This window comes from Lichenostomus cassidix, chromosome 5 (genome assembly GCF_008360975.1).
Source record: "Lichenostomus cassidix isolate B80296 chromosome 5, HeHo_3.0, whole genome shotgun sequence".
Classification (NCBI taxonomy): domain Eukaryota; kingdom Metazoa; phylum Chordata; class Aves; order Passeriformes; family Meliphagidae; genus Lichenostomus; species Lichenostomus cassidix.
The window spans coordinates 54,011,112-54,035,993 of NC_139486.1; the positions used below are offsets into that span (position 1 = coordinate 54,011,112).

Consider the following 24,882-nt stretch of genomic DNA (forward strand, 5'->3'; position numbering starts at 1 on the left):
CTTCTTAGTGGTGCCAAGCAAAAGGACAAGAGGCAGCGGGAAGAAACAGGAGTTCCACCTGAACGAGCGGAAGAACCTCTTTACTGTGCAGTGACCGAGCACTGAACATGCTGCCGAGAGAGGCTGGGGGGTCTCCCTCACTGGAGACACTCAAGAACAGTGTGGACGCAATACTGTGTCATGTGCTCTGGACCGACTCCGCTTGAGCAGGGAGGTCGGACCCGACGGCCCGCTCTGTTCGCTTCCAGCAGCCCTATCCTGTGACTTAGTGCCTGCGGAGGCGGCAGAGCCCTTCCCGGGCTCCCCGAGGGTACCGCGGTGACCCGCCGCCATGGCCGCCCCCTCAGGCAGCGCCGGCGCGAGCAGCAGCCCAGCAGCACCATGACGTCACCCCGCGCGCAGGGCGCAGGCGCGGCGTTGCGGCGCGCGGCCGGGCCGCCCCCCCTCCCGGAGCGGCGGGGGCCGTTCCCAGAATGCCGCGCGGCGCCGCCCGCCCCGCGCCGCCATGGAGGCGGCGGGCGCAGCCGGAGGTCCCGGTCCCGCCGCCCGCGCCGCCCGGCCCCGCTCCCGCTGAGCCCCGCGCGCCCCGAGCCCTGCAGCATGAGCGGCGGCGGCGGCGGCTCCTCGGCACCCGGCCGCTTCGCCGACTACTTCGTCATCTGCGGGCTGGACACCGAGACCGGGCTGGAGCCGGACGAGCTCTCCGGTGAGTGGCCGGCGGTGCTGCGCGGGGGCGGCGGGGTCCGGCCGCGCTGCCTCCCCGCTCCGCTGCCTCCCCGCGCTGCCTCCCCGCTCCCTGCCCCGGGCGCTGCGGGGGCAGCCTGCGCCCCGCCGGGAGCCGCGGGCGCTGCGGGAATGCCCGGCTGGGCGCGGAGCGGGGTCGGCACGAGTGAGCGAACTCCGCAAAGCCCCGGCGGAGCAGCGCCGTGAGACCGGCCGGGCGGAGCGCGGCTGGTGCGGTGGCATCGCTGTAGATGGTCTCAGCCTCGGCGGCGATGTGCTGCGCTCTGCTCGGAGCCGGGCTGCGTGTGTCAACTTCAGCCGGGCATTCCATACACACAGGCGATCCTGAGGAAGCGGGTTTGGGAGAGAAAGTGAAGACCATTTGGCTGTTCTATGTCACCTTATTTTTTGAGAACTCTCTTGCAGCAGTATCCGAAAAGAAATCGGATTAGGAAGTGATTACTGTGCTGTTAGGTGAGAATGTTCATACCAAATACACAGCGAAACCATATAAATCTGGACCACACCACTGTGTCAAACCACTGTTTTTAAGGTTAAAAATCAGTCCCGTGTTTTAGCAGCACCTTGCTTCTGCTTTAGTCTCATTGTATTGGCCTTAGTTAAATCAGAATGTTGCTTAGCTTCTCTAACTGTTCAGAAAGATGAAGGAAAACCTGACCTATCATCAGTACTAATTTTGTGTATTTGAGCTCTGAACTTGACCAATAATACATTGTCTCTCTCCCAGCCTCGGTGGTTTTTTTTGGTTGTTTTTTTTTTGTTAGATTGCTTTTATAAGGTGTCATGTGGGTTTTTTACATCATTGCGTTTAAGCTGTCTCTCGCTAAATAAATGCTTGTTCCTTTTAGAGTGGAATTTGTGTTGTTAGAACTGACTTCTTACATGTCTTCTAAACTTTGGCTATTATGGAAACTTTTTATTTTTTATGATTACTTCAAACAAAATTTCTCATCTGTCCCCCATGTTGAGCAGTACCTTACCCTGAGAGAATTCTTGTTCGTCTAATGTTGAAGTGACTTTGGGCTACACTGTGAGACTTGGAGTGAGTGCAGCATAACAGTCTGTTCTTTAATGGCACTGCAAATTACAGTATCAATTCGATTTAAGAACTCTAAGAGAATAAAATGCAGTGCAATCTCATTGAGAGATATGTGAAGGTTTTTTATTAAACGACAAATGAACAAAGTTTATAGATCGAAAACAATTAACAAGATGTTAATTTTGTTATTCATTTACTATATATTTGTGGGATGTGGTGCAAGGCACACTCAGTAATGCTCGCTGTTCTTGATAGGCACATGAATAATTCTCCTCACATAATTCAATTTAAAACCAGCAGTGCATTACTTTGGGCTAACTATGTAATAGTAAACTGGACAATATCAGAACTATTCTGTCAGAGTGTGCAGGTCTGAAAGCTGGAGGACGATATTCTTTCTGTATTTGCTTTCCCGGTCAAGGACTGCATCTACAGTATGTAAAACAGCACTGTGTGATATATCCTGGTCTCTGCTATTCCACCATCGTTCTGTAATGGTGTTACTTGTGACAAAGTGTGGGGTTGGGGGGAGAACAGATTTTAGTACTTATGGGGGAGACAGATTTTTGCGTGATTTAAGAAAAGGTTTTAAGGGGGGGGAATTTTTGATGATGTCACAACGTAAGGGCTAGATGTAATTCGGGTACGTTTTCTTGAGTTTGTTGTGTTATAAATAATGCATGGTGGTGTGACTGATAATGCTTTCAAACTGTCTTAGGTTGTAGCCTCCTCCAGCGTCCACTGGTAAAAACGGAGAGGGCCTCTGTTGATTTCAGTGCCTTTTGGATAAAGCTTGGAAACACTTTGTACTTCCTGGAAGCCTTTCTTGTTTGAATGAAAGGCTCATTGTGCGCTGTTTTCCCCCCCTCCTCCCTCCGATTTCTGCGCTTCAAAATAGCTTCTGAATCCTCGCCCTGTTGAAACAATTCCCTTGATAAGCGCCCATTGTTGGGGAGAGGCGCTGGTGGGTGCAGGGTGCGGGCTGCGGGGCCGGGACGCTCCCGCCGGAGCTCCAGGGCTCTCCTGCGCCAGGGCTGCCGGAGCCCAGCCTGGCATGATGTCATCGCCACCCCTCCGCCGCAGGAGCCTGCCGCCGCTGCCGCTGCCTCCGGGGATGCTGCCGGCACACTTTGTTCTCGGCACGCTCGGGGAGCCCTGCTTTCCAGGTGTTCAGCCGTCATGTCGGTGATACAGCGGTTTCTGCAGGCTTGGAAATGAGGCATGAGCCCGGGAATTCTAGTTACTTTGTTTGGAGAGACACCTCTGATGGCGTTTTCCCTTTGTATGTTGGAAGCTTGCTGAATAGCACAGCTGTAATGCTTTTTCCTGAAAAAGTTGGCTGGCTGATGGAAAATGCAGGGAATATGTATATACGTTTGTTTTCTTTTAATGCAGTGAGAAATCCTGTATTTAGGACTTGCAGTTAGCACGAGTTAAAGAGTCTCTATTGCTAGGGCTTTTTTATCCCTAAATTAAATTCTGAGCATCCTTTCTTATTTTGATAATTGTGTTCCCACTGGGTGACCTTTAAAGGACATGGAAAACATTTGCTAGATGGTAGTAGAACAAAACAAACACCCCAACACTGGATAAAGTTTAAGCTCCAGTGACAGCTGCTAAGCTGGATGAGAGAGGAACTGAGGTGCGTTTCCATGTTTTCAGATGGTGTTGATATGCCAGAAGTGATGACAGAAATATTTCAGTGTGCTGCTGGGGTCTGTTACAGGTAGGTTTCCTTCACAGAGCAAACCACAGAAGGGTTGAGGTTGGAAAGAATCTTTGGCAGTTGTTGGGTCCAACCCTGTTGCTGAAACAGGGCCACCCTAGGGCCAGTTGCCCAGAACAATGTTCAGGTGATTTTGAGTATCACCAAAAGTGGAGACTCCCCAGTCTGCCTGGGCAACCTGTGCCAGTGCTCATTTACCCTCCGAGTGAAAAGGTATGTCCTGATGTTCAGATGGAGCCTCTTGCTTTTTGGTTTGTGCTCATTGCCTCTGGCACCTGTCTTCATCATCATCTTTGCACCTTCTTTTAGCTATTTATATACATTGATAAGGGTCTCCCCTGAGCTTTCTCTTCCGCAGGCTGAGCAGTCCCAGCTCTCTCAGCCTGTCCTCACAGAGAAGCTCCTGTCCCCTTATTCGTGTTTGTGCCTCATGCTGGACTCTGTCCATCATGTCCATGTCTGCCTTGTGCTAAGGAGCACAGAACTGGGCACAGCACTCCAGGTATGGCCCCAGCAGGGCTGAGTAGAGGGGCAGGATCACCTCCCTCAGGCTACTGGCAATGCTTTTAACTCCAGGGTACCATTGGCCTTCTTTGGAGCAAGGACACATTGCTAGCTCATGGTCATCGTGGTGACCACCTATAAATGATGAAATACATCACCTACCAAAAATCTACTGTATGTACTATAATATATTGTAATGCTGCATCATTATGATAGCATTTTTAAATTTAGATTCTATGACTGTGCCCTGGAAAGGTAATGAGAATGGGGTTGAGCCTCATCTTTCAGCTGGAGTCTTTTATCCATTGAGTTAATTAGTAGTGATCTGAATGGTGGTGGGAAACCTTGCACTATACAGAGCTGTTGGAGTTTTAGTGGAAAAGAACATGGAACAAAAGGATTTTGTTTTCTTTTCCTCCTCTGTGGTGTGTTAAGTTTTTAGCAATCACTTGTCAATAGAGTTTATTATGGAGTGGCAAAGCAAAGCATCAACTTGCCATTGCCTTACACTTCTTTGGAATTGTAGTCTTGGGGTTGCTATTAACAACATATGGAACTTGAATCCAAATGTCTGGACCCTCTGTTCTAATTAAAATCTTTTGTTGAATGTACCTTGGTAGTCTTAAATGTCATAAAGATGATAATAGTTATTTCAGAAATGCCAGTGTTACAAAGGAGAAATAGTGTAAAGAAAAAAAAGGCCTATCATCTGTGCAGAACAGATTGATGATTTAATAGTAGGATTGTTTTTTAAAAAAGAAGTCTAAGATCAGTGACTAGTCTGTCACCTGTATTTTTTTTCCCACCTTTCTTCCCAGTTTTAAGTGGTTTTTTATGGCTTGGTCCAAAAATTAATTTGTTCAGTAGATGGACTTGTGTTTCTTTGTTCGAGTCCTTATCATGGTGCTTTGAGTTGTCCATCTGATCACAAGCTTCCTCCTTAGAGGAGAATGAAAGCAGTGTTAGGTGAAGCCCATTTTTCCACGAAATATCTTTCCTGTGGAGACCCTCCATGAGCCTTTGCAGAGTTCTCTTATATGATGATGTGATACCATTTTAATTATTCTTCCTCTGTCAACCCCCCTGTTTTTTGTATTTTGTTTTTAATGGCGTTGAGGCAAAATTTCTGTGTATGTAGATTATGTAGCATGACATAACTAGTTATGGGTAAGGCATCTCTGTGCTGGCATGGGAACCACTTGATTACTGCTGGTGTGTGAAAAGAAGATGATACCTGGTGTATAGTATTCACCTAGCTCCACCCAAAATTATTCTGACAATCTCACATTAGAGAAAGTGTTTCTCCTCCCCAGGAAAACAGAAACATTATCTCACCTAATTTCTCTGTCTGTAATTGAAGTGTCATTAGTTTTCTATTTTTTTTCCTCAGATTTAAAACGACACCTTATCTTCATACGTTTCCTGTTGGTAGTGTTTGTTTTAATGGAATTATATATTGATATAAACTTTAAAATAATAGAAGGCATTTGCCACATATGTAAGCCAATAAATTGCTTAGTGTTTTGGAATTAGTGTAGTAGTTCCATTGTGGAAGTCCATGAAATAATGTTGTTATCAGCACCTGTGTTAGTTTCCAAATTCAACACACTTAAATACTTTCAGGCTTTTATTTTGCTGCAAAGGTATTTGTAAGGGGTAGCTAAATGGAAAGAGGAGGAGGAAGAAAAGCAAGCTTAGTTTAAATTACCAGATACAATTTTCTGACTGACGTTTGATATGTTTTGTATTTTCTTTTGGGCATTTTAAACTCGGAATTAGGACTTTTGGGGTTGGTGTCAGATGTGACTCTTGCAGAGGAACCCTTCTGCAACACTATTTTTTCCTTGGGTAAACTGCATGTGGATAAATTGTCTTTCTTTGCTATGGTAGTACCAATACTTGCTGCAGAAGTGAATTGCATTGGTGGGAGCCATTGCCTGATTTTTCCAAAGGCTGAATTGTTCTGTGATTGTGGAGTTTTGTTTTTGGTGTTTTTTTCCCCCTCTTCCTCTCTTTGTCCATGTGGATGGTATCCATGTAAGCTTCCCACAGTTCCCAATGGTGTGCCTCTTCCCTTGGGGATTCAGTCTGAGACTGAAAGGGAGGTTTTTCAGTTCCTTTGCTTCTCTGGGATTGCTGCCCAAGGTGTTCACTCTGTGGGAAGCCCCTCCAGTGGCACCAAGGGTGGAACCACACGTTTTTTCACACAGGTTGCTGTGGTCAGGCAGCAGATAGCAACAGCTTTTGGCTGGACTTACACTGGCACATGTGAAACGTTTTAATCCACATAATAGCTTAGTCCACTCTTCCCTACCCCCTCTATCTTTCCCAAGAAGCTGGAGCTGTTTGCCATGTTTGAGTGCCAAAAAGGTCTTTTGTCTCTTTGGGAACTGAGGCAGACGTGCTAGGGTAGCTGATATGTAGAATAAAGGATGGCAGAGCTGATGTAAGGGGGAAGCAGCTGTACTTTGCTGAACTACATTTGAAGCCACAGTTTATTGGTGATGTTTCTGTAATGCCAGTCTTGTCATTATCATATTTGTATTTTAGGTCAAATTGAGCTATGTGCTTTACAGAATAATCCCCTCAAAACCCACAAAACTCTTCAGTCTTCCACCCTTGTGTATTCATTTATAAATTTGGTTTAGTTGGAAGGCTCTTTGGCAACATGTGGGGGAGTAGAAAGGTTACAAGTTCTTCATTTGAGAAGAAATTTAAAATGCTGAAACAGTGCCTAAAGAACTAAAGTTTATGACTCTGTTTTTCTAAGCCTTTTAAAAAAGCCATAGGAATTTCAGCTTAGTAAGGCAGGCAGATGGGTTGATTTGGCTTTTTGTTTATTAGGGTTTTAAAATTTTTTTGTCTGTTGTTTTTGGGAATTTTTGCAGTTTGTTTAGCGAGAGACTACACAAAGAGATCTTGAGTGGATTGTATGGGAAATACTGACATTTGCAAATAATAACATTTTTCCTAACTGTTCAAATTATTGATTCTGAGGTTACAAAACACCTACAGAACTGTTTTTTATCTGCCTTTTGACTTAGGGAAGTCCTGCTTGAGTATTCTTGGTAATGACTTCTCATACTTGTCTTTTGAATTCCCACTAACCTGCAGGGCTCATGTAACAGAAATGATGCACATGAAGTGACAGTGTCAGAAGCAATTACTTACTGATGCACGCTGTGCAGTAATTACTCTCTCAATTTCTTGACAACCATTTCAGATTTGTGGTTTGCAGTCAAGTTTGCAGTGAACTGGAATGTTATCCCTGTGAGGCTTAAAACATCATTGCACAGAGAAATTATCAAGCATTCCAGCACAAACTGATGAATGGTGTAGAATTTACTTGGAGTGCTTCTGCTCAAGGCATGTTTCTTAGTCTTTCCAGGAAAATGCTGCTTTGCTTATGGTTTGGTGTGCAGGAGACCATTGGTTTCAAACTTTTCTGTAGGAGTGTAGAATATTGACTTCTTTATTTAGGTTTTTTGGTGGTTTTTTAAACGGTTGTATGGTCAGCTACAGTCAGGTACAGTGTGTACGTCTGTGTTGAGTCATTTACCTATGGATACTGAAGCATTTTGAGAAAGAAACGTTATCTCAGTTCATGGGTAAGTGATCTGAAGAGACAGATAACATGGCAGACAAAAGCAGCCTTTTCAGAGAAAGCAACATTTCAGTATCTGAGTGAGAAAAATAGGTTGGTTTAACAGAAACAGATACTCTTTCACATGGCTTCAGGTGAGTTTGGAAAAGTTGCCTTTTTTTTCAGTACAAGCATCAACTTTCAGGTGCTTTTCTACTATCTGCACATATTACTTGTTATTCTTCTTAACTTGCTACTTCCAGCAAGCTCCCTTGCCAACTGTTGTTTCCTAATTTTGGCCCCCAACCCCAGCAATGTCCTACTGTGCTGCAATTAGAGTTGCACTGGGGAAGAGATAAGTCCCTTAAGTCAACAAGGTTGGTGCCAGCTCTAACCAGCATAAGGCTGTCATGTCCCTTTCTATCTCTTTCTCATGTCTGTGTTCTGGGAGCTTGAAATGTGAAGTAACTCCTTCAAAAGTTTTGCTGAAGATTGGTAAAATTTGTGTTTACCAGTCTCTTGGTAGTTTCTCAGAATTCATCTGGCATGAATTTTATGGCAGTGCAGACCAACCAAAGTTGTTGTGGTCTCATTCCTGTCCTTACTGTGGTCTTTGTGACCTTGATAACAGTGGTGATACACAGTTGCAGGAGGTTAACTTGGTCCTGAGACTTGTGTTTTCAGGACTGGATAAAAGTACTGAACTTTGTTCTTCCTGTTCTAATCAGATTTTTCTGTTGAAAACATGAGGGGTTTTTTTAACCAAACATGAATCTTGCCTTGTGGAGAAGAAAGGGGATCTTGATAGCTTGATAGGCTTACCATGTAAAAGGAAGAGAGCTTAGGAGGTATGGATGGTGAGATGATAAGAAAGGATATAGCCAGAGCAGAGATAAGCCTTGGAGTTTGTCATATCCGTTGACAAAACTGTCAGCACATCTGATAAATTTTCGTTGATTAGAATTCACAAGCAACTTGACTTTCTTACAGGACATTTTTTGTTTTATTCAGAAGGGGAGCAGTCCTTGGTAAGGGAGGTTACTTGCAAAACACTATTTTCAACGGTTAGATACTAAAGTGAAGCATACAGGCCAGGACTGATATACTGAAACAACTGTATAGCTGATCTTCCTGTGTTTTCCTGACCTCTGTATGTTATTGAAACCTGCTGAAAGATTTAATGTGTTCTTTAAAATATGTTTTTCCTTTCGATGTGAAACCTCAGTGGTATCCTAAAAGAATGGAAATACTTGGTTGAAGGACTGGACAAATGCTTTGGTAAGATTTGATCCTGGTGCTTCTAAACAGGTGTGTTTCCATCAGTCCTTGGAGCCAGAGGGCTATGAGAGCACAAAATGTAGGGACATTTAACTGGATGGGAAATGCCACTGTGAAAGGAGACCACAGTTGTTGAGAAGAATTGTTTGGAATGATCTGTGCCTGAAACAGTCCCACTGGATCTGCCAGTGCTAGGGGGGCATGAGAACAGCTGGTTTCTGTATTAAAGATGCTTAAAATATGCTAGTCTCCACTTCTGTTATATATTTTGAGTAGATGTAAAAGAACTGTGTTCTATTCTGGAGGTAAGCCACCCTTTTCCTCTCAGCGTCTTCTGTTGCACATATTCTGGCTCTATTGTGTAATGGAAATAGTGTGTCCCCTGTGATCCCCACGGCTAATACACGCTTGCCATTGTCATTCTGAGGCCTGCTGCTGTTGTTTAGTTGGAAACAGACTTAAATATCTTTCTATAAGTCTTTTTGCTGTGGCTAGAGCAGAAAAGTGGTTTAGTGAAACAATTCTGGTTTTAAGACCATTTAATTGAAAATTTCTGCCAGGCAGTCTTGTTTAAAATACATTGTATTTCATATTGTCCATTTGCCTTCCTGTGTTACATACAAAGTTGTACAAAAAGAAAAACTACAGGAAAGAAAAGTACTTAGGATGCTTTTAAAGATGCAAGCTGAAGACCTTTTCTTGTTTATTTTTATAAAAGCTGCTTTAGATTCTTGATGGTTTCTTCTGCCACTACTCTGTCCTGCCACTTCCTTGTCCCACCTCTTCCCGCCTTCCTTGAAACAGTACCAGAACAATAATAACAAAAGCTTTTGGTTTCCTGACCTTACAATCACAGAATGCAGATGGCCTCAGCTGTTTTTCTGTGGTGCTTTAAATTCATTGTTGCAGCATTTGAAACGATTCCAGAGTGTGTGTGGCAATATGTTTTGTTATCAACTAGATGAATGCTGAAACTTAAATGATGAATGAATGTCTATTAACTCCTAGATTTTCGTTTCCCATAAAGGGTTTGGAAGAATTTACCTATCAAAGGAGTGAATGATTGAAAGACTATTTTTAGCAGGCGGAGTTTACACTGAATATCCAGTTAGAAATGAGCTCTTGTTTTTTATTTTACTTCACAGTGAGTTTCTTTGTGTTGCAATTTTTCAAATATATCTATTCTTCAGTTTTGGAAAGCAAAAGAAAATGGGAAAACAACAGGACCTTCAGCAGTCAGCAGATTAGGGTTAACTCTCTTTTTTATCTTTCTCACCTTTTAGAAGTCTGCAGTAGGAGGAATTGTATTGTCTGTTGAATGTGAAAATGTATGTTCAAAGGAATGTGTTCTCTTTGGATTGGGATAAGGGATTGTTACAAACAAGTAATGGGTTCCCTAGATTACAAATAGGGAAACAAAACCAAGAGCCTTTTATCACTCATTTTCTTTGTCTTTTCTCTACTTCCTCTAAAGCAAGTCCTTCAGCTTTCTCAGAGGAAGGATGGCACTCCATCCACATGCATTTCACTTGCCCTTGAGATCCATACCTGTTTGTATCTCATATTTGCACCTTTTTTTTAGAAAGGCAGGCAGTGAACTTGCTTTGCCTTCAAGGTTTTCTGTCAGGAAAAGTGGAACAGTAACTTTTATAATGAAGGTTTCAGAGGAAGTCCCAGCTGTGATAATCACAGGTGGGACATCTGTTACCAATCCAGTGGGATGATGACTGCTACACCTGATTCCAGTTGCTTCAACAGCAGTGCTCCAGTAAAGTGAAAGTGACCCTGAAGGTTTTTCTCATGTGGATAATTCAACCTGCTTTAACAAGTGCTGAAGTCCCAATTGCAGTACCAAATTAAGTGGTCTAACCACCACTTCAGCTTGCGCTATGCCAGGTGGTCTTGCCAACAGGGGGAAGGGGGACAGAAGTGCAGGACAGAGGATTTGTGTGTTTCAGGATAAAAGGGAAGAATTCTTCTTTGTATAAAGCTGAGCAAGGGGTTTGCTGGATAAGGGAGTCTTCTAATGAGAAATACGTGCAGCTCTGTTTAAGGAGGAGGAACTGGAAGGAAGGAAGCAAGTCATAATCTGAAAGCATTTGTCTATTGATGGAGTGGTTCTTTGCTTACAGATTTGGCAGCTGCAGCTTTTCTTGAATCATGCTTTTTATTCCAAGAATTCTTGTATAATGAATTTCTTACCTTAGTCTGCCAAACTTTGGATGTTTATTTCCTGCATTGTCGAGAGGTGGTTTTTTTCCTCCAGTTATGTATGGTTTAATATTTGGTAAGGAAGGAATCACAGAATTTTTCTGTTTCCTTTTAAAAGTAAACTTTGGCTAATTCTTACTGTATTCATAGCTCTCTATGTATGCATTGAAAGGATTTTTCTTTAATGTTAGAATAGAGGGTTCTGAAAAATCAGAATGATGTTGCTCTCCCAGAAGGCTTGGTCTAGGGTTTTTACTTTATTTTTTTAACTTGTATGTTTTTTAAAGGCTAGATTGAATCAACAGATTGCCATCTCATTTCACATTTAGTATGATCCAGGCCATATAATTTAGTTACTTGTTTGATTAGCCAATTTTTGCTCTTAGTACTTGAAAATGAAATATTTTACCATTTCTGTTGACAGATTAAAATAGAGCAAGTCTTACTTTTAACCACATTCTTTTGCCTTTAATTATAAGATATTTCTTACTGGCTTGACTATCTTTCCATGCCTCCATGCATCCTAAACACATGTGGTTGCTTTCACAATGTAATCAGGCCAGCTGCTGGTCGTCTGTCAGTTTGACTAATCAAGAAGTCCTCACATCTCTCAGTGCACATCTCTCACCATCTCTTTCCTCCAGTGCCTCCCTCTCCCCAGATTGCCTTTATTTACTCCATACTTTCATCTTTTCTAGAGTGTGGATTCCAGATGCATGTGCACACTCTGTGCTTTGCCAGTCAATTATTTTTATTTAGACTTGGACCATGAATTTGGGAGCTGAAGTAATTTTATATTTGATAAACATAATTACTGTAATATCTGTGGCCTTATTTGGTGTACTGAGGATGTTTGCTGGCTGAACTGGGAATCCTACTGCTGTTTATGACATTAACTGCTGGTTTGGATTAACCTCGTTCTAAATGTAACATGTATCTTTGGGACTAACATAAATTGTATCTTTGGAAGCAATTCACACTTTTTTTCTTTTGTGTTAGGCTCTTTGACAGGCATGGTCTTGCATTTACAAAGTTTTCACCTAAGACTGAAGAATGAGAAAGAACATTTTGAAAATAATCCATGGTGACCATTTTCACTGAAGTGTGGCTTTGTGCTGTCATTTTTTAGTTTGAAGCAGGGTAGAATTAGGCTGTTCTGAGTGGTGTTTGTAGTTCAGGTGCTGTTCAAACCCCCTTGCTGTCTGACTTTTGACTTGCAGCCCACACTTGTGCAAACCTCTGCTCTTTGGCTGCATGGTCAGCCCCCCACCCTGCACAATTTGGGAGGCTTCCCACCATTGTAACAGCCTTTGAACTGTGGTGCAGAAAGTGCAGAGGTAGAGGGTATGGTTGTAGGGTTCTGTAGGATCTTCTCAGTCCTAAATCCAGTTTCTCTGGGTTCTTTGTGCTGAGTAGTACAGGAAAGCTGCCCTAAGTGTGTGGCTCATAGTTTCAGCTGCTGGTACAAATTCTCATTGTTCTTATTAATTTGTTAATTACATCGATATGTCTGTTTCATATTGAAGCTGTTTTATATTTAGTTCAAGATATTCATTTTAGTGACAGCAGAAATTGATACAAAGCCTCTGTATGCTAAAAGATTCTAGTAAGTGTCTTTATGTGGAAAATGTAAACTTAATGTTTTAATTGCAGGCTATCTAAGAATTTTTTATTTGAAGATGTCGTGTATACAATAAATGTACACCAAGACAGAATGAACTGAATTAGTAGCAGGCTGTATCACAGGAATTTAAAGAAAGAAGCTGCCTGGCAGGGTGGAAGCAGCAAACCACTTACTCAGAACCAGTTGAGCTTTCTGGATCTTTGTTCTGTGATTATTTTGAGCAGATAATTGGACTCAAACAGACAAAGGTGGCATATTAATGGTGCTTTAAAATCTATCTTGCATCACCGTTTAGTTTGTTTATGGGGCACATTTTCTGGTAACTAGGGTAGCCTCTTCTGACTTGCTCTCTTGTCATAGAGGGAAAATTGAGCTGGTCTACATCTGAAATAGCTGCTCAAAGAGCTATTTTTTCCCCCTAGCTAGTATGCAGGCAGAAGTTCCTGTTCTTACTCTTGCATGATTTTGAGAGTTGCAGTACTGCAGTCACTTTCTAAATATTAAAGCCAAATAGTAAATTGACAGCATGTACAAAAGGCCATGATTCAATTTAAAAAATGTTTTGTTTGCAGAGTATCCTTGACTTTATTTTAAAATCAAGTTTGGCCTTTCTTATTAAGGACAATTTAAGCCACTGTTCTATTACGTAAATGGAAACTTTTCATGGCAGTGTGGGATTTACAGAGAAGAATGATTGAGTTATTGAAGACAAATCCAGGGTTAAAAGCATTCTTACGAAGAAGCAAACTAGTCAGCAGGGAAATTTGAATTTCTAGAAACATGTAAAAGTGTTCTTGGGAATTTTCATTAGAAATTTGCAAGCAATGCATTTGGGCCCATGTTGCATCTCTGCAAGGTCATAAGTAGGTGAATCTGTGAGTTGTATAACCTAACCATTTTTCTTATTACTGTGTTGGGAAGACCCTTTTTTCCCCTCTTCTTTTCCTGAAGAGGAATACAGAAGGCAATGAATCATATTTTTCTCTGGGTAAATCAGGAAAGAGCTAAAATTAGACCTTCAGAGTTCATTCTTTTTATCCCGCTCAAAGCTGAGGGAAGCTCAGTAGATGGCATTTGCAGGTTTTGAATTGAGTGTTTTAATTTTAATTTCTGGAACTTTTTTTTTCCCTCATTATAATCTTACAGGAAAGTCATATCTATTGATATGATAGCTTCATGCAGATACTTCCAAAGTATTCCTGTCCTGCACAGGTTGGGAACTCCATGTAGTATCTCTTCAGTTTGTAAGTCCTAATTCTCATCAGACCAAGACACAGGCGTCTCTGTCCTCTGCTCACAGGTGGAGCAGCAAGAGAAGTAACACAGGTAAGAACAGGGAGCAGCATAAAAATGACAGCCAGGGAGGTTTCCAGCATACCCTACAAACCTACGTGGTGATATGGCTTATATTCAGTGTTAGGTGACTCAGGAAGGTACCGATAAAATTAGGTGTACTTGTTAGTTCAGCGTAGGATACTTGCAGTGCTTGCATTAGCTGTTCTAATGTGCTGGTAATTAGCAAGTCCAAATTACAGATACGTAGGCCAGCATAATTTAAGGTGGTACAAATGAAGTTAGAGCTGAAAGCCTATCATGGTTCCATACACTGCAAATAGTGTTAGGTGGCTGTTAAAGCAGTGGTGTGAGCTCCCACCCAGCTGTGAAAAGGGGCTGGTTTTAACTAGATGTTCCAACTAAATGTAATATGTTTCAGCTCTTTGGTCATCTTGAACAGGTTTGTAGTTTACTTCTTGTGCACACAATGCAGTCCATTAAGGTCAGTTCAGTGAAAAGCTGTGAGAGGGAGGGGTTGGAGAGTTACCTGCCTGTAATGTGAGATTTAATCCAGTTGGTGCCAAGTGTCCTCTTCTGCAGTCTGAGACTGCTCTCAGCTGAGCTCTGCCTGCCCAGGAAGAGCCAGGCTAAGTCTGCGGTCATGGACATCCCTCAGACCCATCCCTCTTCCTCAGAGGTTGTGTCTAGCTGGTAATTTATCTTAGTGACCCTTTTGATAAGCAAGCTGACTCCAATAACTTAAGTCTTTTCTGCATGTCTTCTTAAATTACATGGTGGTGTGGTTTAACTCAGCCCCACACAGCCTCTCACTCCCCTCCTGTGGGATAGGGGAGAGAGTCAGAAGTGTAAGAGTGGGAAAACTCACAGGTTGGAGTAAAAACAGCTTAATAGGTAAAGCAAAGCAAAAAAGGACTTCATTCAACACTGCCTGTGGGCGAGCAGGTGCTCAGTCATCTCCAGGCCAGCAGGGATCTATCATGTTTAATGGGGAGGGTTGATAAAGTGTGAAAAACGGGAGAGGAAGCAAAGGGCGTTACCAGAGCCAGGTGGTGGTTGCTGGCGTTGAAAATTCCATCACCTGGCATGGCAGGAGTCAGCAGGTAGCAAGCTGGGCCTCAGGAGGAGTGGTTCAGGAGTTACCAGGTATTAAAACTCTAGTCTGTGTTTTCTTCAGCTCGCCAGTTTCAGAACCTCTGTCTGTGGTTTGCTCTTTGCTTCCCTCCTGTTCTGGGGGATCACCATGAGCTAATTAAGCTGTTTGTGTGGCTAAACTGGATTAGTGAAGTGTTAATCTTTTTTAACCCTTTCTTTATTCTCTATTTGTTTAATTTTAATCCAAATTATTTCACTGATCCTGTTTGGAGTGGGATGCCACAGGGGGTGTTCTTTTGTTCCAATGACAAATTCTGAGATGCTCTGTTGCACTGTCATTCCCCCGCTGGGTACAGTGCCAGGGCTGCACTAAACTGGTGCTTGTGGATTTGTACTGTGCCTGGTGAAATTATGTTTCTCTATGCTTTCATGATATTTTTTACATGTCAAAATGCAATGGGATTCTAACTGTTTTGAAGGTTTGATGTTGAGAAGCATGTTTGCCTGAAACTTCCTGAAGTATTGCTGGGTGTTTATATTTCTGGATTTCATATGTCATTTGCCATTTCCTGGCAAATAAACTCATAGTTGTAGCTGTTTGGTAATTGATTCTGATTTAAATTCAAGGTAGTTGCAACTTTGCAGTCTATGGGACAATTTGTATCTTGATTGTTGTAGAGCTTTTCTTGTGATATAACAATGTGTATGGGAGGAACATCAAAGGTGTTTGAAAGATGTGTCTAGTATTCAGCAGCCAATACTGTGTTCCATTAAAAAACCCCAAAATTTCCCTTCTGCATGGAATTTGTATAAAAGAAAGAAATTATGTACAGATGAATAATTTTTAAAGACCTCTTTAGTGTAACTTTTTAAAGCAAAGTACTTTCTAGCCATTACTTTTGCACAAGGAGAGGAACTCTGTGAAAAGCGTGATCTGGTAATAGCAGTCATTTGATAGTTGTTAAGTGTGGTGACTTACTCTCTCTCTAAACTTGTGGGATACATAGTATTTTTATCAGTTTATCTCCTCTTATGCCTTCATTTTCTCAGTTATAGAATACAGCTGTCCAATTGTCCATGTTGAGCTGATCTCTTGCATTTGTTAAAACCACTCTTCACTGTTTTTATCAAAACCATTTCAATTAGTACTGAATTAATCAGCTAACTGAAGAAGACCAAAATTGGTCCAGTGGGGTAGAGCATGGTGCTAATTACATGAAGGTTGTGCTTCAGTCCCTGTATGACTATTTACTTAAGAGTTGGACTTGATGATCCTTGTGGGTCCTTTCCAGCTCAGAATATCCTTTTAATTCTGTGACTCTAATTCACACAGAGACAGATCTCAAAACCTTGAGTTATATTTGCCTGCTGGAGATGTGCTGCAGTAGGTGTTTTGCTGGAGCAGAGTGTCTGTGTTTCAGGCTGATCATAAATTTAGAAATTTAGGGTTAATAGCTTTTTATCTCTGGATGTAAGCAAATATTGCTTGTGGATTTTCCCCCTTCCTGCTGCTGATGGCTGTCTAGTGACAATCATTAGAGAGGAGAGAAGAGAAGAGGGTTCCAGGCACTGAACTGGTGCTCAGGTTCTCATTACTTGCAATGGCAGGAAAACAGGATGTCCAGTGTACTGGAATTGCACAGATCACCTGGAAGGAACTTTTCTGATGTTGGTGGGCTGTCTGTTGGCATTCCCTACCTTGTAGGGCATCAGTATCTTTGGAAGGCAGCATGGCCCAGTCTGAAGGTCCAGTAGTTTGCAGTATTCCAAGCATGAGGGCTCTCCCAAAAGAGGTAGCTAGAGGTGGGAGACTGAGCTGCTGTGGAAGGGAGAAGGAGCATCCTGCTGAGCTGGCAGCCAGCATTCCAGCAGGGCAGTGTGGAGAGGAGGGAAGGATGCTGCTGAGGCACTCTGACAACAGCAGGGTCTGTGCAACAGCTCAGTGCCTTGATGGATGGCAGCAAGGCCAATGAGGGTTGCCTTATATTTCTGTCTGGATCAGGGCTTGGTGGTGTCCAGAAATCAATTTTAATCCTTTCATTAAATTACAGACAGACTCCAGCTCTAAAAAATTTGAGAGTGTGTTGGCGAGATTGTCTCTTGGGAGGAGATGGTGCAAAGCTTCTTTAAATAGGTAAATGTCCATTCAGTGTTTGTTAGGGTTTAGTTTTTTGGGTTTTTTTTTTAATCATAAGGGAAGAGCAGAATAATGTATTTTGGAGTATTAATAATCTTAATGAAAAGGCCTTTAAGTCACAGATTTTTCTTTTTATTTTCAAAATCCTCGCAGTCTTGCACACAGGTGAACCCAGTGATTGTGGTGTGTGGTTTCTGAGTTCAAGAGAAAGTTTGGCCTTCATATATTTTCTCCTTCGTATGTGGAAGATTAAAAAAAAACAGACAAGGAACAAAACAACTTAGTACATGTCTGAGGCTTTTCCTCAATTATCTAAAAGTTGGCATTACATCATCTGCACAGATGTAAATATAGAAAATAGTAGGTGTGTTAAATCTCCTGACATATTTTTAAAAGCTTTTTACAGAGGACTGACTTCATTTGAGTGTACACTTGTGTCAGTAGAGATGAGCCATTATGTCCATTTTTCTTTTTCTGGGGGATTGGAAGTTTCTTTAAATGCTTATTTTCATCTTTTATGGTGGTTTCAGCTGTGGAAATGCCGTTATCTTTTCTGTCTTTGGCTCCACTCTTTCACAGGATAGTTGTATTTCAGTGAAGTCGTGTCCTGGTTTTTCCTAACTGTTCCTGTATCTATATGTTTCAGATTTCTCCAAATACGTATTTTTTTTCTTTCTGAGCAATGATATTGTTGCATTATATTGTTGAACAGATTAACCCTAATGTAGCTGTGTGGTTTTGTATGAAAATCAGCTGAGCTGTTGCTTTTTCAGACAAATGATAAAAGCAATCCCTCCTTCAATTTCAGTGCTGAACCCCAAAGAATTAGCAAAATAGATGTGAATGTTTTGGGCATTGGGAGACCTGTCCTAGGTCCTGATTCAGGACATGCTCCCTTTTTCAGATAATATTTAAAACTTAGTTTACAGAAAATCCAGAGGTACATGACTTCTCAACTGTCAAAGGAGTTGTTAAGCGTTCAGTGGAAATGCAGTTTGGTTTGGTGTAATGTGTTTTTTAGGTTCTGTGCTGTGCACAGACAGTGCTGTAACCATCTCTGTCTATGGCTACTTAGTGGAAGTAAGTGTGGTACCAAATAAAGATTTTAACTTGGCTTAGGAATTGAACTTTAAATATTACTCTAAAATTACAAAACAAACCCAGCCAATTCTGAAATCAATTTCTATTCCCATATAATTGCTGCATGTAAGAAAACAAATGAGGAGTTGGAGTATGTTTTCTCTTTTGCAGGTGTTGCTGAAACAGTTCCATTTATTTAAAGCATATGATTTCATGCAATTGTGCCCGATTGTTAGTGCAGCTGTCAACAGCTGCATGCTCATTTAGCTAATTGCATTCTAGTAATATAGCTAAGCTTATTTTAAGATGCGCAGTTGTACGTTTTTATTTTTTTAAAGCAACCACTCTCACTCAGAATATTTACTGCAGAAAGTTCTGTGCTATCACAATGAGCTGTCATGGGTCCAAGAGGAAATTTAGGAGCATCTAACCAAGACTTTCAGCCAGTCTAGTGCATGGGTACCACTTGGGGAAAGTTGGACATGCCACCTAAATTCTTACAGTTCTAAAGGCCTTGAAATGGTCTTGTCCTTCGGGCTGGTTTCATCATCTGCTCCTTGGGAATATTTTATAGTTAACATGTGAAATTTTAATTTCACAATCATCTAATTCCTACTGCCTCATCCCTATTCTTGCATCTACAGGAGTGATGAGCTTCTCTTACATACTGATTGTCTCCTTCTAGAAATATGTACGTAAAATGAGAAATTTGTGTAAGTTGTATATGTGTACAAAGCATATTAGGAGAGGAGACTGTCATGCATGCTAATTCTGAATATTTGTATGGTTTTTACTGGTATGTGTTAGCGACGTGATCGCAGTCAACGGTATGAAATGTATAATGCGGTGTTGTTTTTATTTGTTATTTAGCTTTATGCCAGTATATTCAGGCCTCTAAAACCCGAGATGGTGGCAGCCGTTTCATTTCCAGTGCAACAGAAGGTAAAGGAAAAAGTGTGGGGGAAAAAGAAAAGCACTTTGTTCATCTGATACTCTCTCTTTATGGACGTTTGTGTGGTTCTTGATCTTTTAACCTTCTAGACTCTTCCTTCACAGCTAACTTCTTGCAGTAGATGGTGAATAACTTTTTTTCCTGAATCTCGAAAATGAAATTAAGAGATCTCATGATGTCATTTGTATGTCTATCTAAAAGTTGCATCATCTTTGCATTTTGTCTATTTGTGCTTTTCTTTTCAGTAACAACATTGCACTGAAATTGAAGCTTTAGATATATTTTAATGACAATCTGAATTAATCTGAAGAGTGATTTAGAGAATTGCTGTCATGGCCACAATCTCAAGATTGTCACACTTAAGGAAAAGCACAGATACTTAACGACACAGAAATGTTACAATGCTAATCCTTGCTAATATCTGCAGTCTGACTATATGCTAACAAACTGTCTTGCATTTTCTGTTTCTCTTAAAAGGAGTGTGTCCTTAATTCACTTATCCTCGCATCTGCCTGCTGATGTCCTGCTTTTTGGCCTTGTTGGTGCTTAAAAAAAATGAAATACTTACTTCTCTATTTTACTTTCATCTGCAGGGGAAAACTTTGAACAGACTCCGTTAAGACGCACATTTAAATCCAAAGTTCTTGCTCGCTATCCTGAGAATGTTGAATGGAACCCTTTTGACCAGGATGCAGTGGGAATGGTGAGTATCACTTAATGGTTTTTTTTGTTACATTCTAGAGAATTAGTAGAGAAATAAATTAGTCTGCAATTAATGAATCTTTTTCTGTGTGTGATTTTTCCATTTAATAGAATGTGGTGTATCTTAATTTAGATAAAATGTAGTACTTTTCTCTGCCAAGTTCCTGGCCTTGGTGACCAAAATACTTTTCTTTATCTGGGTTTGAATTTTATTATTTTATTCCTGTCAAGGCTGGTAACAAAATGCTTATGAGCTTCAACAGAATTTGCATGCAGCCCTTTTGATATGTTCCTTTTGTTTTTCTGATTTAGAACTGTATCACTGTATTGTGCAGAGATGTAACACTTAATAGAATTTAAAGTGAAATGAGATGGCAGTCTGTGGATTCTAAATCCCATCTTCACCAATACTTCTGGAGGGAGGGGGAGAGAAAATTGTGTTTTAATGGCTATTGTCTCCCCTTCCCCTTTTTTATAGCTGTGTATGCCTAAAGGGCTTGCTTTCAAGACACAAGCAGATTCCAGAGAACCTCAGTTCCACTCTTTTATTATTACTCGTGAAGATGGCTCACGGACATTTGGATTTTCTCTCACGTTTTTTGAGGAAGTCACTAGCAAACAGATCTGCAGTGCAATGCAGACGTTGTATCATATGCACAATGCTGAATATGACATTCTTCATACTCCACCCACCAATGACAAGGAGAGCTGCAGCAGCACTGGAGACTGCAATGGCACCTCTGTCTCAAAGCTACAGCGATTTAACTCCTATGACATCAGCAGAGACACACTCTATGTCTCAAAGTGCATTTGCCTGATCACTCCCATGTCTTTCATGAAAGCTTGTAAGAAAGTTCTGGAACAACTTCACCAAGCAGTGACTTCACCTCAGCCGCCACCGCTACCTTTAGAAAGCTACATCTACAATATTCTCTATGAGGTTCCTCTTCCTCCAGCAGGAAGGTCATTAAAATTTTCAGGTGTTTATGGACCAATTATCTGCCAGAGGCCAAGCACCAGTGAACTACCATTGTTTGATTTTCCGGTTAAAGAAGTTTTTGAATTGCTTGGAGTAGAAAATGTGGTTCAACTCTTTACCTGTGCCCTTTTGGAGTTTCAGATACTGCTTTATTCACAGCGTGAGTACTTGGGTTTTGTTTTCTTATCTTGTCGTCATACTGGCACAAGGTCTTTTTGTGTCTTGAATTCTAAAAACCACACAAACAGCAGAATAGCTGCATTAAAGTGGCATGAGCATGCTAATGCAGTCTGGCTGATCTGTGTGCAGGTTTTAATGTAAAGAAAAGCCCTGGAGTTGTAAGGAAGAGTGTTGCAATGGCTCCTGCTGTTAGACACCTCAACTTAAAACTGGGTTTTCACATAATACCCTCTATTCATGGATTGGCTGACCCTTTTATTGTTGGCTCTGGAACAGTGCTACTGGCTAGAGCAGTTTGCCTTCTTCCGTGTTCCTGTCTAGCTGCTTAGCTGAATTCATCCAATCTCTGCAGAATTAGCCATGCATTTTGAGAAGATACACAGTTAATTATACATCTGGTTCTGAAGAAGAGGTAATCATGCAAATACAATTTTCTCTTCGAGTACCCAAAGATACATTTCAGTTGTTACTTTGAAAGATAAGTACCTGAGAAAAGTTTTGACTGAATTCAAATCCTGAATCTCTGTTGAGGCCTTGAAACAGTTATTGCTGAAGCCACATAGCTAAAGCTTGCTTTGAAGAGGATAAGGCAGCAACTGAGCTGAAATAGCATGTTTATCAATTAGTGAGAGGTGTGGGAGTGGTATCTATTTTCTGTGTTGAAATTTGTGGATACTGGCCTTCTTACTCTGCATCCTGTTGCTCTAACACAGAGTATGTGGAATTATGCCAAAAGATAATTTCTCTACCTTTTTTTTGTTTTTTTTATCATTAGTCCAGACTCATCCATTCAGAAATGTGTGGTTTAAACAGACAGCCTGCATTTTGAACACTGTTTTATAGTAATGGTTAGGAAGCCTAAAAGACCCCAAGACAAAACCAGGGATAGTCCATGGTGTTGCTGAAATTTGTTTTCAGTGTTTTCTTCCCTCGAGCTGTCACTGAAATATGTAGAACACAAATGGTAACTATTTGCAAAATATAACCTGCAGTTACCAGTAACCTTCTCCAAGCATGAAATACAGGTGTTTGTGTGTTAAGATCTGTGCTTAGGCTAAAGTCAAGGGTGGATTTGTTGTGCAGTGAGGGTGATTAGAAGTGTGTAATGGCAACAGGGTGTTACATCACAGTTCACAGTACAAACACTGTGAACTACAAGAGAAAAATTGTGCAGTAATTCAAATAAAGGAAAAAAATTTACTGAACTCTATAGTGGTTATTCTCTTGGATTTAAAAAATAAATTGCCCTACTTACTGCAAGCCTAGAAATACTTGTCTAGCAGACAAGCTTCTTTTGTGGTTTCCCCTGAAGTGTATTAGGTATTGATATGTTTGAGATTGAGGGAGAGTTTGTCTATGTGGATAGCAATGGAGGATTCAAACATCAGCTCTTCCATGTGAAGAAGGATGTGGTTGTGTTGGCCTGTAGTGGTGCCTGGGCCTCCTGTGGTGGAGTTGTGTGTTCCTGGCAGGTTGGAAGCTCCACAGAAAAGCTGTGTGTGCATAGCCATGTGGGAGCAGTGCTCCTGGAGCTCTTTCCAGGCCATCACTTTATCAGTGCTCTTCTGTCCCAGGCTGGAGCTCGGCTCACCTCTGGGCTAAGCTACTGTACTCTGGCTTCTCTTTCCAAGTCCTCTTAATAGGTTCAGCTTTCTGTCTTGGGCCCTTTCCAGGTGTCTGATCAGTGGCTAATTAAAGAAGCTGAAAATAGTCCTGGAACACTTGAGTTTCTTGTTTGCAGGCACAGACATTTGGAGTTCAGAGGGATGAGGGATCAGTTAGGACAATTTCTGTGCACTGTTTCCACCCCAAGCTTTGGCTGAGTTGGGCTATGTTGTACCTTAGGGAAGTGTCTTGTGTCTCTGTCAAATTGTCACCTTAGTTTTTGGCTGAAAAGTCTTCTTTCAGTAGAAAAAGAATTTTAGTTATTTGTTTGCTGACTTTTGACCCTGAGGTTTGGTGAACTGGCTGCGGCAGTGCCTTCTGTAATGGTAGCAAATTTTTTTTGAAACATAGCTTCTCTTAAGGACTTTCTGGGGGATTTAATCTTTGTGGTTTTTTTGTTTTGTTTTTGTTTGCTTTTGTTGTTGTTCTTTTCAACTGGAATATGCTCCTAATATATTCGGCTCTTCAGCGTGGCTTAGTAACATCTAGTTTTTGCTGTTTATAAAACAGGAAATATTGTATGGAGATACAGGTGATGGTGCAGTCAGTTCTAAGTGGAATCAGAAATTGCTCTTTTGTAAAGGCTTTTTCATGTTGTTGCATGCGCACCAGTGTGAGGTCTAGGTTGTCCTTCAGAATATGAGTACTAAGTTTGTCAATGTCCTTTGAGTTTGTTAAATCTCTTGGTGCTCAAACCCATGACGGCTGAGGTGACTGAGATAATTTCTTTTTCTCCTAGGTCAGTTGAGATTATGATACTCATTGTGTGGATTTAGATTTAGAACAGAATGTGTCAGGATCAGCAGATTTGTAAGATTTACTTGAAAAAATAACCCAACAACAAACATACACAAAATAATAAAACACCATCAAAATACAACCCAAACCCCAAACCTCTTGACGGTCTGGTGGAACTGGATGATCTTTAAGGTCCCTTCCAACCCCAATCTTTTCATGATTATATGGCTCTATGACTTTGTTGCCAAGTGCAATCCTTTTTGAAACAAATTATTTAGTGTTTTAAGTTTCAGTCAGTCCTTGGAGTAGGAGTAACTTCACTTGGCAGTGAAAGTGTTTTGGTTTAAGATTCCTTTGAAATGTTTGACTTGACGCTTCTGGAAATTCTTCTTTTGTCCCACTATGTTGGCACAGCCTTGTATATTTTGGGCTGCTGTAAGCCAAGCGTAGGGAATGAACGCCTTATTTTGATTGTCCTGTTGAGAGACCTCTCTCCCATTTGGAAAAATGTTCAAGGCATGCAATGCCTGTGAGAGAGGGAAGAATCTGAGGCTGCTGCTAGTGCTGAGCCAGTGCTGAGGAGCTCTGGAAAGAGATAATGGTGCTGGAGGCCTGTGGGAAGTGCCCTTGTCAGATTATTCTGTGCGAGCTGGTTTGCATTCCTGCAATTTACATTGCTCTTGTAACTGTGAAATAGACTTATTCCTTATCTCAGAGAGCACCTAGACCTCTTCTGAAAAGTGTGTACTGAGTTAAGACAGCTGTGAAATCTGCTTGGAGGTGATTTTTCTAAACAGCTAAAAAAAAAAAAAGAGAAATGTAATGCACCGCTGCCACAGACTGTGATCTTGGACAGTTTTATTTTCTGGGTGGCAGCTGTCTGCTGCCATTTTACAATACAAATAACGGGGTTTTTTCTCAGCTTTGCCTTTAAATCACTCCTCCCCATCTTTATTTCACTTGTTTAAAATTATGTTCGTTCTGGAAATTTAAAGTATTAGTTTAATTTGCAGTGATACTCATGTGCAGCCTAACTCTCATGTCTTACATAGCACACTTTCTTGTTATGCTTCCAGGGATTTAGGAATGTTGCTGCTTCAATCTCTGTCAGACACACAATAGGAGGAACTTCACCCTACTGCTTCTGCAGTAAGAACAGCTGGTTCTTACTGCAGTTGCAGGGGTTTTGAAGTTACTTGGCAAATACAACAGTTTTTCATTGTGATCCATGAAGTAAAAGGGAAAAATGTTCCAAAATGTGATCATACAATTGTTTTAAATTTGGCTGAGCCAGAGGATTTCTGTAGGCACTTGACAGACTTCTCCCTGGTAGAATGTGAAAATGGAGAGGT

At 41.4% G+C, this 24,882-nt stretch overlaps 1 protein-coding gene across 7 annotated transcripts in view; it reads left to right on the forward strand.

Moving 5' to 3' along the window:
• The first annotated feature begins 489 nt into the window (after positions 1-489).
• Positions 490-24,882, forward strand: part of DENND5A (DENN domain containing 5A) — a 64,045-nt gene continuing 39,652 nt past the window's right edge. For 4 of the 7 annotated variants that reach the window (XM_085063148.1, XM_085063150.1, XM_085063151.1 and 1 more), the window contains exons 1-4: positions 490-706; positions 19,185-19,256; positions 19,860-19,969; positions 20,447-21,107. In XM_085063148.1, the coding sequence (XP_084919274.1) occupies positions 601-706; positions 19,185-19,256; positions 19,860-19,969; positions 20,447-21,107 (949 nt within the window). In that variant the 5' untranslated portion in view covers positions 490-600. The remainder of the gene's footprint in view (positions 707-19,184; positions 19,257-19,859; positions 19,970-20,446; positions 21,108-24,882) is intronic. The other 3 variants (XM_085063149.1, XM_085063152.1, XM_085063155.1) reach the window with 1 other exon arrangement.